Here is a 12,531-nt window from a genome sequence, read left to right on the forward strand (position 1 = left end):
GCCGCTCTCTCTCCGCCTTCTCTTTCTCAGACATGACCTTTTCCGCAAACACATTCACAGCAGTCCATTGTTGCTGTCCATTCAGCATGGCCCTAAGAATTCTCCCCAGGTCTGGAGGATCAATATCCCCCAGTTCAAAGCCGAGAGAGTCATACATATGATATCGTTGCCAGAACCAGGCCCTGCACTCCAGCAGGGTATGGTCCGCATCGTCCCGTCTCCCGCTTGCGCAGTGAACACAGACGGGAGAGGGGGCTCGGTCCATCCTATATAAAAAGTCATTGAAACAACCATGGCCACTCAGCAGTTGAGTCATGCGAAATGTCAAAGAGCCATGGGTACGGCCCAGCCATATTTCGAGAAACGGGGATAATGCCTCCCTAATTCTAACTCCCGCCTGCCTATGATCCTCCAGCAACGCTCTCCAATCCTCAATGGCCCTACGGTCTGCCTCCCTCCTTAATTCCCTCCTCGCGCGAAGAGAGAGGGTTACATTCTCAACTCTTCCTTCCCTCTCCCTCCAATACGAACTCGCAAGGCGTTCCACCCTAATTTTAAAGGGAAAAATGCCAGCCAGCAGTGTGGACCCTATATATGAGATGGTTCTATATCCGCAAATTATTCGAATTGAGAGCGTTCTTATTATGCTTTCCAGCTCCTTAACGGGGAATGATCTGTAATCCAAGCGATTCGTCCAGATGGGAGCACCGTAGTAGATTACGGACTGCACCACAGAGGCGTACAGCCGTCTCTTCCTCTGACCCGGCCCCCGCAAATTTGGCATCAGCCTGCTAACAGCCCCCACAAGCTTCCTTGCGCGAGGGATGATATATAATAAGTGTTCCCTGAACGTAAGTTGCGTGTCTAAAATTAGACCCAGATATTTGATCTTATTGGACACTCTAATTGTAGTTTCACGAATTTTGATTTCCGTTAAAGTGTTCGGTAGGGCAAGATTCCTTTTAGAAAGAACCGCCACCTCAGTCTTCTCGACAGCCACACTTAATCCGAGCCTCTCTATCCTGTTGACAACCGTATCCGTGTATTCCTCCGCTCTGCGAATCGCCGTCGCAAAATTCCTGGCCACTGAGACCAGAAGTGTATCATCAGCGTAGCATGCAATGTGACAACCTTCAACGTCGTCATCACCAATGAGTATTTGGTCATAAGCTATATTCCACAGCAACGGTCCCAGAACCGAGCCCTGTGGAACCCCCCTGGTGATCTGAAAACACTTCAGGTCACCATTCTTATCCACATACATTGCTTTCCTGTTACACAGGTAAGCTCTGATTATAGTTCTCAGGTAATCCGGGACGCCCTTCCTCTCCAATACCGACATAATGACGTTCCAACGAATGGAATTGAATGCATTTCTTATATCTAAACTGACCAATACAGCGTAACAGTTGGCCTTGTTCGCAGCATCGACTATATTTAATACTCTACTTATAGCATCTATTGTGGATCTGCCACTTCTGAAGCCAAACTGATGGTTTGAGAGCAAATTGCCTCTCTCCAAGAATTCATTCAGTCTATTGGCTATCAGTTTCTCGAACAATTTACCCATGGTGTTCAGTAGACAGATTGGCCGAAACGAGGACAAACTGTCTACAGGTTTGTTCGGTTTATCCAAGAGTACTAATTTAGAAATCTTCCAATCAGCGGGAAAGTGTGATTCCCGGAGACATCTTGAGAACAGTTTAGCGAATGACTCTCCCGCAATTCCGACCGCAGGTATCAAAATTTTGTAAGTGTGCCCATCTGGGCCTGGGAACTTTCCATTATTTTTAAGCCTATTAGCTGCGATTTCCAATTCCGGGACAGTGATTTCCGGAATATTACTCAAAGGCGTACACGGATGTAAGCTCCAAGGCACATCACAGTAATCGTCACGCGGAAAAAGATGCGCCACAACTCTGCCCACAAATTCCGACTCCAGGGTCTCGCAAATCGGAGGAGTGAATGCCCTTAACTTCCCGGTAACCACTCTATAGGGACGACCCCAGGGGTCGGTCTCAATTGAATCGATCAGCTCCTGCCATGCCTCGTCCTTGGCTCTTGCTATGGCGACTCCGAGATTCTTCCTAGCCGCTTTCATCTTTATCCATAATTGTTGCCAGGTCCAACAGTCCCTACGGGCCCGCGCTCTGGTATACATCCTTCTGGCCCTCTTACATTCATCCCGGAGCCCCGCGATATTCTCGCTCCACCAATAAACTCGTTTTTTACCCGGGCGTCCACGGACTTTTGGCATCGCGACATTACATGCGTCCCTGATGATTCTCATTGTTCTTTGAATGAGAAGATCCAATTTCATCTTGTCAACGTCTATAAGAGTCCAGAATCCCGCATGTAATGACGCCAGGAATCTATCTTTATCCAGTTTACTCAAGCTCCACCTAGGAAAATATTCCCTAGTGCTAGGAGTTTTCTTAGGGCCATCATGTGGAACATCTATAGTTATGGTCTTGTGATCCGACGCGTTATATTCTTCCGAAATATTCCAATTCGGAGTTAGATTCATCAATGGACCATTGCCCCATGCTAGATCTACTATCGAGCTCCCCTGTACCCTGCAGCACGTATCAACACCGGGAGTATTCAATAGATTCAAATTTTGTCCACAGGACCATTCGAAGAGCATCCTCCCACGAGTGTTGCTACTTTTATCCCACTCTTGGAAACGTGCATTAAAGTCTCCGGCCAATAATATATACATATTTTTTGCGGACGCCATGATGTTCGATAAAGTTCCTAGAAATTTTTCAAATTCCCTAAGAGATCGACTGGGGGCGAAGTATACACTTATTATTAAGTAGTTATCGGCCCTGGCCGCCACGATACCCGGCGCAGAGTCATAGGATTTCCAGTTATACGCAAATTTATCGCTGATATATAAAGCCGCCGTAGGGGGGTTATCACTAGATAAAAACCATCTATCATTTTTTCGGTTTACCAAATAAGGTTCTGAAATAACTGCGACGTGAGTCTTAGTCTCTACAATCGTGTTAATAATTAAATCTTGCGCTGTCGAGCATCTGTTAAGATTAATTTGGATGACTTTCATTTTGTGAGTTCAATATCCATATTGTTAGTATCGTTCGGATTGTTCGGATTGTTCAGTGTATCATTCCCGCGTGTGCTATTGTCCCGGCTGGAGGATTTCCCCTGCGTTGATTGGGAACCGTTGAGCGATCTATCTCTTAAGTTGTGAAGAGGACCGGGTAACACTGGCGGGCACTCCTCACTACCGGCCCTATGTCCGTCAGGCAGGCCCCTCTCGCTGCACACGGGACAGTGCGGACGACACCTGCATCTATTTACCTTATGCGTAGGATCTCCGCAGATGAAGCACGAGCCAGATCTGTCGATCGTGCTGGGACACCGATGTCTCGTGTGTCCTCTGGCAAAACATTTATAGCACCTAACAGGCCTGGTCGGGAGCAGGTCCACTCTAACGGCCCTGACCCATCCCAGTTTTATACTACCAACATCGGAAAGCTTCAGCGCAGACTGCAGTGGGCATTGTACCCATACGATCCCGAGACCGTCTCTGGCGATCCTGATAGGACCGACTCTAACACTCTCCAGGGAGCAGCATCCAGACGCCGAGATCTGCTGTCTAATCTCGTCCGCCGTGACCGAGTCATCAAATCCCGTGAGTCTCAAGTCTGCATTTCTATTTGGTCTATTGATCCTGACTCTTGGATCATCTATTACATTTCTCATCTTTTCAACAAGTGCATCGGCCTTCTTGTGTGAATCAGTACCTCTCAACTCCAAGAGCACTCCACCCGAAAGGGCACGTCTGACCCTAGTGTCTAGACCCTCGAGCTCCTGATGTGGGATATTCTCTCTAGTTTTACCAAGAATCGAAGCGTATGACGGGCCACCATCCTCCACTACTATAGATACAGCCGCTGTATTGGGAGAGAACGCCTTCGGCTTGGCTCTTCTGGGAGCCGCCTGACGTGGAGTACGCTGTTGGACTGAGTAATTTTCTTTTACTCTATCATTTGGCTCATTCCCTCTCCCGAAATCCGCGTCCGATACGCCATTACCCGGCCTTCTTCTTTTGCTTCTTCTAGGAACTTCCCACCTCTCCGAGTCCCTTCCCCCTATATCAGAGGAGGATGCCGGCGCATTGTCCGCCAGTGACATTTTCAGACTTGGTCCCAAGTGCCTTTCCACTCTTTCACGCCGAATCTCCGGGATATCAGATCTACTCAGTGTCCTATCTTTCGCCAATTCAACCGTATCATCCAACATCAGCGACCTCATCGCTTCCGTAAAGCGGACAAGTAATTCATTCGCTATTCTCCGTTCCTTTCTACTGTTATCTGTCTTATTAACATATCTATCATTATTCTCAATGTAACCAGTATTCTTTGTTCTAGTTATCTCCCGTACCGCCGCGAAAGGACGACTACTCATCTCTTCGTTCGAGCGAAGTTTGGTAACGGCGGAGTATGTTGGACGATCCACAGGGTTGCTATCAGCAGAAGGCCTCTTGCTGTTAAGTTTATCCGTAAGTACTTTTACAGATTGTCTAAGCATCCTATTTTCTTCTTTTAATTTATTAATTTCTTCTTTGAGCTCCTGATAATGAGCTCCCTGTATAGCATCCTTGTTTCTAGCCTCTTTCCTGGAGATAATGTCCTCAATTGCTCCTTTCGCCGACCAAAGGTTGACTTTCATCACCTTACTGACCGGGCCCTGCAAAGAACTAGATTTCCTCCTACAGTTCTCCACTTCACTAAGCCATTCCACGACCTGATTTCCCGCATCAGCTACGCTAAGGAATTTTATCATGTTCCTTCTGTCATCAATTTCTAATTTCTGTCCTATAGTTAAGCGATCTTTCTCTTTATTTTTAGGCGAGGAGCCCAATCTTCTTTTCTTCGGCCTACCAGCCGAGTAGGCAGGACTCTCACCAAAGTTGGCAGAGGATTCCATGCCCGCGTATGAGTATGAGACAAAACTAACGTCATCGTCTAACTCAATTAAGCTGATCACATCGTCGGTTTGTCCGTCAATATCCTTACTGCATCCTGGTAAGTTACCAATTTCTCTGTCCTTACTATGGAGACTACTTTCCATAGGATAGTCAACATACTCCTGTGACCTATCTACATTCGCAATTCCAGGATCCGGGAATCTGGCCGAATCCAGCTCCACGTTGCTAGAGGTCTCCTTGGGATAGGAATCACCCCTGCCAAATCTCTGATCATTAATCTGACCAGGTACTTCAACACCTACCTGCCCTACGCCGATTAACGAAGGCCCACTGGAGGCAGGGACTCGACCTCCAGCGCCACGACCCTCCTGCCTTCCCACTGCAGGAGGGGTCCCGTTGCGCGATGACGACCGCACGGAGAGCGGATTCTCCCCACGAGGCCGCCCCACTACCATCCGAGAGGCAGCGGGGGGTGAATTATCAATCAATTTACTCATTGTCCATAATTTTGATTGATTTTTTGACAGGAGTTATCCTCTCCTGTCCCGCCATTGTTGTGTTGAGATGGGAAGTTTCAACACAGTCGTCAACGAGAAGCTATCCAGTAGGTACACGAAAAACAGCACATAATTTGATTTGTTCGCAGGAGTGACCGTCTCCTGTCCCGCCAATGTTGCATGGAGGTGGGAAGTCTTCATGCAGTCGTTCAAAGAGATATCCGTCCAGTAGTAGAGAAGAAATTCAGGTGAGAGACTTCTGGTGATATTTGAATCACATTGCTCACTCTTGGCTGTATTAGTTCTACTTTGCTGCTATTATAATACCAGTTTGTTATGTATAAACTGTATTTACACAATTTCTCAACAGATATAGACCAACTGAGATGACATCTATACACTGCTACTCCCTCATGATGCAGTGGCATGACGTGTCCCAAGAGATCAGATTCAGATAAGTATATCGATATGGATTACGCACATCTCAGAGCCACATCGCTGGAAGAGAGCGAGCCTGAATTACTCAGGACTTCAGCGACTGGATGAGATGAATATTCAGCAGTGCAATGTAAGTTAACGTATACGTTCTTATTCTATAAATAGGTCTCAGACCACGCTACTATTAGTAAAGACTATACGGATTTCCAGACCAGCACAAAAAGTTCCAAATCTTACTTAAATCTTCAACTCTTAATGTTCCCAGTCATGTTGTATATACATAAATAATAATAAATAGTTAAAATAATACACTAAAGATAAGAAAATAGTGAGCAACTTAACATAACGCTATTATAATTAATATTAAAAGAATGGTAGAAACAATCTAACAAGAATGAAATATAAAAAATTATAATAATAAGTAAATAAACATCAGAAAACACATGAACAAACAAATCATGTAATGCTCCTATATGAAGGAGAAAAATTATAATAATAATATATCGAGATCAATAAATCAGCAACGCTCAGAAGGATAATTAATAATAAAATAGATAAATAATAATAGTCAATAACTGTTTATAATTTAACAGCCAAACATGTATCCAACGAATAAAAACTATATAAATAAATAAAAAATTAAATATTCGCTAAAACATTAACGCTATAAATTAAATCAACATGACTTATGGAAACAGAAATGCCAAATTAAGAATCATAAAGTAAACACACTTCTCATAAATAGGGAGACACTATCAAGAGATATTATACCCTCAATAAGTGAGTACAGTGGTAATTTCACTTAATTATATTTAATAAGTGTATAAACAAAGTACATTCTTATAGCTATTACTGGTCTGATAGAATCAGTATCATAGGCGAAAGATTCATCTTTGTAGACAGTCATTACTCATTACAAGTTTTTACTCAGGTACAAAATATAATGTTAAACTTATTTGTTTCAGCAACATTCATCGAGGGAGAGACCTATATACCAGTAGCAACAAGCTACGTATCGATTTCATTATAAGAAATTTAATTGCAAATATAATTAAACAAAGTATTGAATTTGTAATACTTGATCATAATAAAGACAAATCAAAATAATAAATTCTTGCATTATTTAACATAAAAACATATGTATGCGGATGGATTATATAGGTAATAAACAATAGCGACACATAGTGAGCCATCTTTACGTTTTAGGAGCGAATTTATTCAAGCTCGAAAAACTGCCATGAGCATCAGGACCATAATAAGAGGTCGATGGATGCACAAAAGATTGCAAAATACAATCATTGTATAATGCATCCCGTTCTCATACAAAATTCAACGTAGCCAGTACAAACTAATATGTTAATTAATATAAGATAGTAAGTAAATAAGTACGTAAGTAAATAGACAAAACAATAGTATTAATAATGAGGCACAAGAGGGTAGCTTGAATCTTGCAGTACAAGTAAATAATCTGGTTACTTAAAATTACTCTATCAGATAATATATATTAATGCAAAAATAAAAATAAAAATCCTAACTGTACATGAATATGAATGCAAAAACGACTTATCTATTTATAAATCAAAGGATATCAAATTTAAAACCGCAGAGTTGGTATATATCTTAATTGAGTAGAAAGCTGCTGCCAAGAGGCATGAAACTTACAAGTTATGATGTCATAGTAATTACGTTAGATTATACTTTATAAATTTGAAGACAAGATACATTCTCCCTGCCATTTCCAAGCTAACAAATATAATATCGAAGACAAAGGGTTTGCTCTTGCAAGCGACAGCAATGGAGTGCATATGCATGTCTCAATTACATAATATAATATTAATCTCATTTATTTCAGCAATATTCGTTAAAAAGAAATCTATATGCAGTGGCCAACAGACCGTATCCAAAAATATTACAAGGAATCCAAGTTATGAATATAATAATCAATAATAAAACAATATTTATAATGCTTAAATAGTAAAAAAAAAAACAAATCTAAATAATATATTCTTAAATCATTTCAACACAAAGATTTTATATATGAAAATAAACTAAGATAGTTAGTAGACAACGACTGTGTATAAGAAGTTATCTCTATACTTTAAGAAAAAAGGTTTATTCCATTTAAAAAGACTTAAAAGAACATCAAAATTACAATAAGAGATTAATAATAAATGAGAAATTGCAAAAGGTATACGTCGCAACACACACCCTGCTCTCACTGAAACAGTAAGGCAATCAATTCGAGCAGCCACAACACCAAGACGCGCCATGTTTAGTATACTAGCACGCAAATATGCAAGTAAAATAAAAGACAATACCGCGCCTGCAAGAACAAAATGATCATATGATGTAATATAAATCTTAAGATACAGAGTTATCCCGACTAATTGAGAAATTTCGTTATAAATAAATGAAATTAAAGCAACTGAAGTTAGTAAAGTAAACTGTGCACATATGTATATGCATAAGACAGCTTAACAGTACAAATTAACGCAATTAAAACGTATTTCTTATCCTATCTTATTCTATGACTATAATATTTCCAATATTTATTCGCCCCATTATAAAGTATTCGTCAAAGTTATATTAAATTTCTTCAGAACAGTACAGCAAGATAAGCAGAATCATTAAATAATTCACGCTGTGCCTCTAACATTTCAATAATGAAAGAAAAATTTGATAACATCAGACAACAATAATATTACTTTATGAATATCACATTTTTCCAAATAGCTCATATAACACATAAATTAAATATCGAATTCCAAGTGAAAAATATTGCATATACCGTGTTATACGTAATCCTTACAATTTAACTGATGTATTTATACGTAATAGGCCTAACTAAAGTTTGTTTCAAATTAACAGGTATAACCTGTTTAGGCTAAATATAAGAAATTAATCGGTTTGTACAACGATGATATAACTAAAAGTAATATTATTTGTAAGAACTCAACTATGATAGCTCGTATATAAATTAAAATACTGTTTCAGGGGCACAATCACCCCTATCAAGGAGGGAGGCAGACGCTAGGCAGAATTACTATTAAGTTTTCTCAAAAATGTATCAATTAACGGAGCATAGGCATCAAGATAAGGCCAAATCATATAAAGTTTATCGACGTAAATAAGCTTGGCTTGATCAAGTCTTACGGTGCTAGTGTAGTCATGTTCCCTCTCACAAAAGAATTCGCGAAAAATTCTCAGTATAAAACAAAAACACAATAGTTGGAGTAACAAAGATCGGCAAAATCAAAAGAGTCGGCAAACAATATCACTCGAAATAACATACACAGATGAATATAAAGATTTTCAATAAAGTTTTCATTACATATGCAGCAGAGACTTTTCTCAAGACAATATCAAAATAATAAGGACTTAATATCCGACAACTAACACTAGCCAATCAAAAGCAACGTGGCAACACGTAATGTGATGCAATACATTTTCATCCAAATCTCTATATTAAGTATACTCTAGCTCGTTATGTCTATATCGCCTCCAGTATAACCAAATAAACTAATAAGCTAAATCTTGCACTATTTTAACACAAGTGTCCTCCGTGGCGCGCAGTATTTAATAAAATCAATCCATTGAATAAACAAAAATACATTAAATAAAAATAATATGCAATGCATCAATCAATTCATCTGTATATGTAGCGTTAATTGAGTTAAAGTAATATTAATACTAAAAATAAAACAATCATAGAACTATTTGGATATAAAAATCGATTATTTGCAAAGTACTAAAGATTTAAGGCTAAACTATGGTTATAATGACTAATTGTTAAAATTAAGAAAGAATTTACGAAAGATATATAGTAATTGAGCGCAGAAAATTATTTAGACAATAAAAGTGAATACGGAAGACGGAATCTTGAATTGAACGCCGAAGATGAGGCAGGTCTTGCGTTACCACGCATATAAAGTCGGATTGTAATACGCCAGTATCATCTATCAAATAGAGATGGTCATATCGTATGCTTGAGTAAGAAATCTCCCGACGCAGCCCATACATGTGCTTAGGCACCGAAATATATTGTCTTAGGATTGATAAAAACGTCAATGGAAAATCCTTGGTAAGTTCCCAAATATTACAAAGCTCAATGGATATACAGAACGCTGATTTACCTCTAAAAAGGAGAATAATAAGTATTTATATATTAAACACACATATAATTCTCATCACAGATGAGAAGTAACATTGATAAGGATGGGCCGCTTTTATGGGCTAACATCCTCACAACTAATCACAACACATGTATGGCATTTAGTAATTATAAGTATAAAAACATATTATATTTAGAAGTGATAAAGATACTGTCACTGGTAATAGTAGCAAATAAGATAAAGTGTATAAAATTATTTACCTTGTGACAAATTCTCAATGTTAAGAGACATAGAGGCATAACAGCCTTGATTATTATATCGTCAAAAAGGAGACAATGACACAACAGTACGAGGATCACAGGACAGCATCACACTGCAAAAATTCACATTTATATTTAAACTTGATTAAATTATACTTATTATGACTAGGCCGACGTATATAAATACTTGAAAGTTACTAATGTATTAAGAAATTAAAAGAGAAGTATGTCAAGTACTGTCAGGTTATGATCGAACAATGTTGCCAACCTAAATATAACCGGGGGCACAAAGTGTGCACCACGTGTACTATATTATCCGGGAGGTGGCTTCCTCACACTCAACTTAAGTTATAGAATATATAATTATTGAAATAACAAAAGTTTATTAAATACAGAATTAAAAATTTATGAGATAAGTTGAAAGATACATAACGTACGTGTAAAAATATATGAAAAATTATATATCATATACTACAATGTGATACGATAACGAACACGAGACATAAAGTACGGCACAGATTGCATATAATAAAACTTTAAATTAATCAATAATTTCGCAAGTCAATCAATAATAAGATTGTTAAATTAGAAGACTTAAATATACATGAGGAGATATAGTAAATATAGTAACTGAATAAAGACAGTATCATTAAAAGAGAGAATAATCATATAAAGCTTGCGAACTTACGATAAAATATAGTGAATCAGCGTGGCAGAATAGTATTACAGTTACATTCAATATTTTCAATAAATGTATCAATAAAGACAAATAAACGTATTCATATCATTATAACGAAGCAGTGAGAGTGCGTATATTTCATAAGAGTTTATCAATTTTATGCAACAGGCAAACTTTATCATGTTAACCATCTGAAATACTAATAGTATGTAACGACACTATAGTTTAACATATACATGGCAAGTCTGAATTATCGTATAACAGACTAATAACTGAAACTAATTGCTAAAAAATAGCGTATCTTCAAACACAAAATTGTAAATACTTGAGATCTTTCATAAATAATGAGAGAAAAGAACGAGAACAGCCACATGGCATAGATTAAAATAAAATAAATCAAAAAATTATAAAGTAGATAATAGTTTATATTGAGCACTCCACTGCCAAATAGAAATAAAAATAAATTAATATAGATTAATAATTTGTTCAAAGACATACCACTAATGTGTAGGGAGTACTTTCCACAGATTATTTTAACCTTATATTTAGTTTCATCCAGACGTTCAATAATTTCCACAGTATATCCTCATCAAAGCAGAAGAATGATCTCCAAGAAATGAGAGCACAGAGAAAGTTCCAGGTTTCCAACCAATTTCGGCGCACCACACTTTCGATATATACTTCCAAAAAATTAAATAATCCGATTGTTTAACAAGATTACCGAGTAACAAACTCCGCGTGGAGCACGAGATGGCTGCAATGATACACTTTAATGACACTCAGTACGAGAATAAGTAATGATGACGCAACAATTACACACTGTGGCCGCCGTTTAGCCATCTTGCCAGAACAATGAATAAGACGGCGAATGACGGCCATTTTGAGCACATGCCACGTACGACATACCTTTTTAGTATTGCATCATCCTTTTAATACATTAATTAAAGACAAATACGGTACTTACAGTGACTATACAACATTATTAAAAAAAAGTAGTTAGTAATTATGACGATTATTAACAGATTTACAGGGAAGAACGTCACAGGGGAGCCTGCCGTGACTGCGATGATCCCTAAAACGGGAGATCTTTCGTCTAAGTACGATTAATGCGAAATAATATGCAATTAATATAATTAATCATGCAAATTATACCTTATTCTACAGCAAAAAGTACCAGGAATCCAATGGATAGGGTTACATATGCGAAGAATCACTTCAAAAACTTATTACAGGTACAAGAAGCGGAGCACGAAACGAACACGTCTTACCCTCACCGCAGCCACGAGCAGACCCAACCTAATCTAACTTAACCTAACCCTTTTTTTTATAGAGGAAATCTTCCAGAAGACCAGTGGACGAAACTGGGGGGTGTGAGATTCAAGTGGGAGGCACGTCTAACGAAGAGCCTCCCAGCTTTGCATACCCACTAGAACCATCTCTGTCATCGGCCGACTGTTAGCGAGGGAGGGTCCTGGAACGTTGACAGACAACTCATCACGGACTCCCCTCAGTCACATTAACATTGACAACCACGATCCGTCCAGTACATACACAAGAACAAAAGTGACACATACACACATGCCTA

General features: G+C 38.8%; 1 protein-coding gene and 2 long non-coding RNA genes across 3 annotated transcripts; 1 reads left to right on the forward strand and 2 right to left on the reverse strand.

Moving 5' to 3' along the window:
* Nucleotides 1-3,066: 3,066 nt before the first annotated feature.
* LOC148938067 (uncharacterized) lies at nucleotides 3,067-3,996 on the reverse strand (the record flags this gene model as incomplete). The annotated part of the gene is made up of 1 exon (XM_089085092.1): nucleotides 3,067-3,996. A coding segment is annotated over one exon (930 nt), but the record flags the coding sequence as incomplete, so codon positions are not given.
* Nucleotides 3,997-4,014: 18 nt separating this feature from the next.
* On the forward strand, nucleotides 4,015-6,622 carry LOC148938068 (uncharacterized). The gene is made up of 4 exons (XR_016138756.1): nucleotides 4,015-4,304; nucleotides 4,401-4,531; nucleotides 4,881-5,057; nucleotides 5,151-6,622. It is a non-coding gene; the product is annotated as an uncharacterized LOC148938068 (long non-coding RNA).
* Nucleotides 6,623-6,691: 69 nt separating this feature from the next.
* LOC148938069 (uncharacterized) lies at nucleotides 6,692-12,232 on the reverse strand. Its single transcript, XR_016138757.1, has 5 exons — nucleotides 12,099-12,232; nucleotides 11,911-12,018; nucleotides 11,445-11,700; nucleotides 10,268-10,380; nucleotides 6,692-10,030 (listed from the first exon to the last, which is right to left on the reverse strand). It is a non-coding gene; the product is annotated as an uncharacterized LOC148938069 (long non-coding RNA).
* Between the last annotated feature and the right edge of the window lie 299 nt (nucleotides 12,233-12,531).

Source organism: Pogonomyrmex barbatus, unplaced genomic scaffold (assembly GCF_055798465.1).
Source record: "Pogonomyrmex barbatus isolate J1 unplaced genomic scaffold, ASM5579846v1 scaffold1, whole genome shotgun sequence".
In the NCBI taxonomy this organism is placed as follows: Eukaryota; Metazoa; Arthropoda; class Insecta; order Hymenoptera; family Formicidae; genus Pogonomyrmex; species Pogonomyrmex barbatus.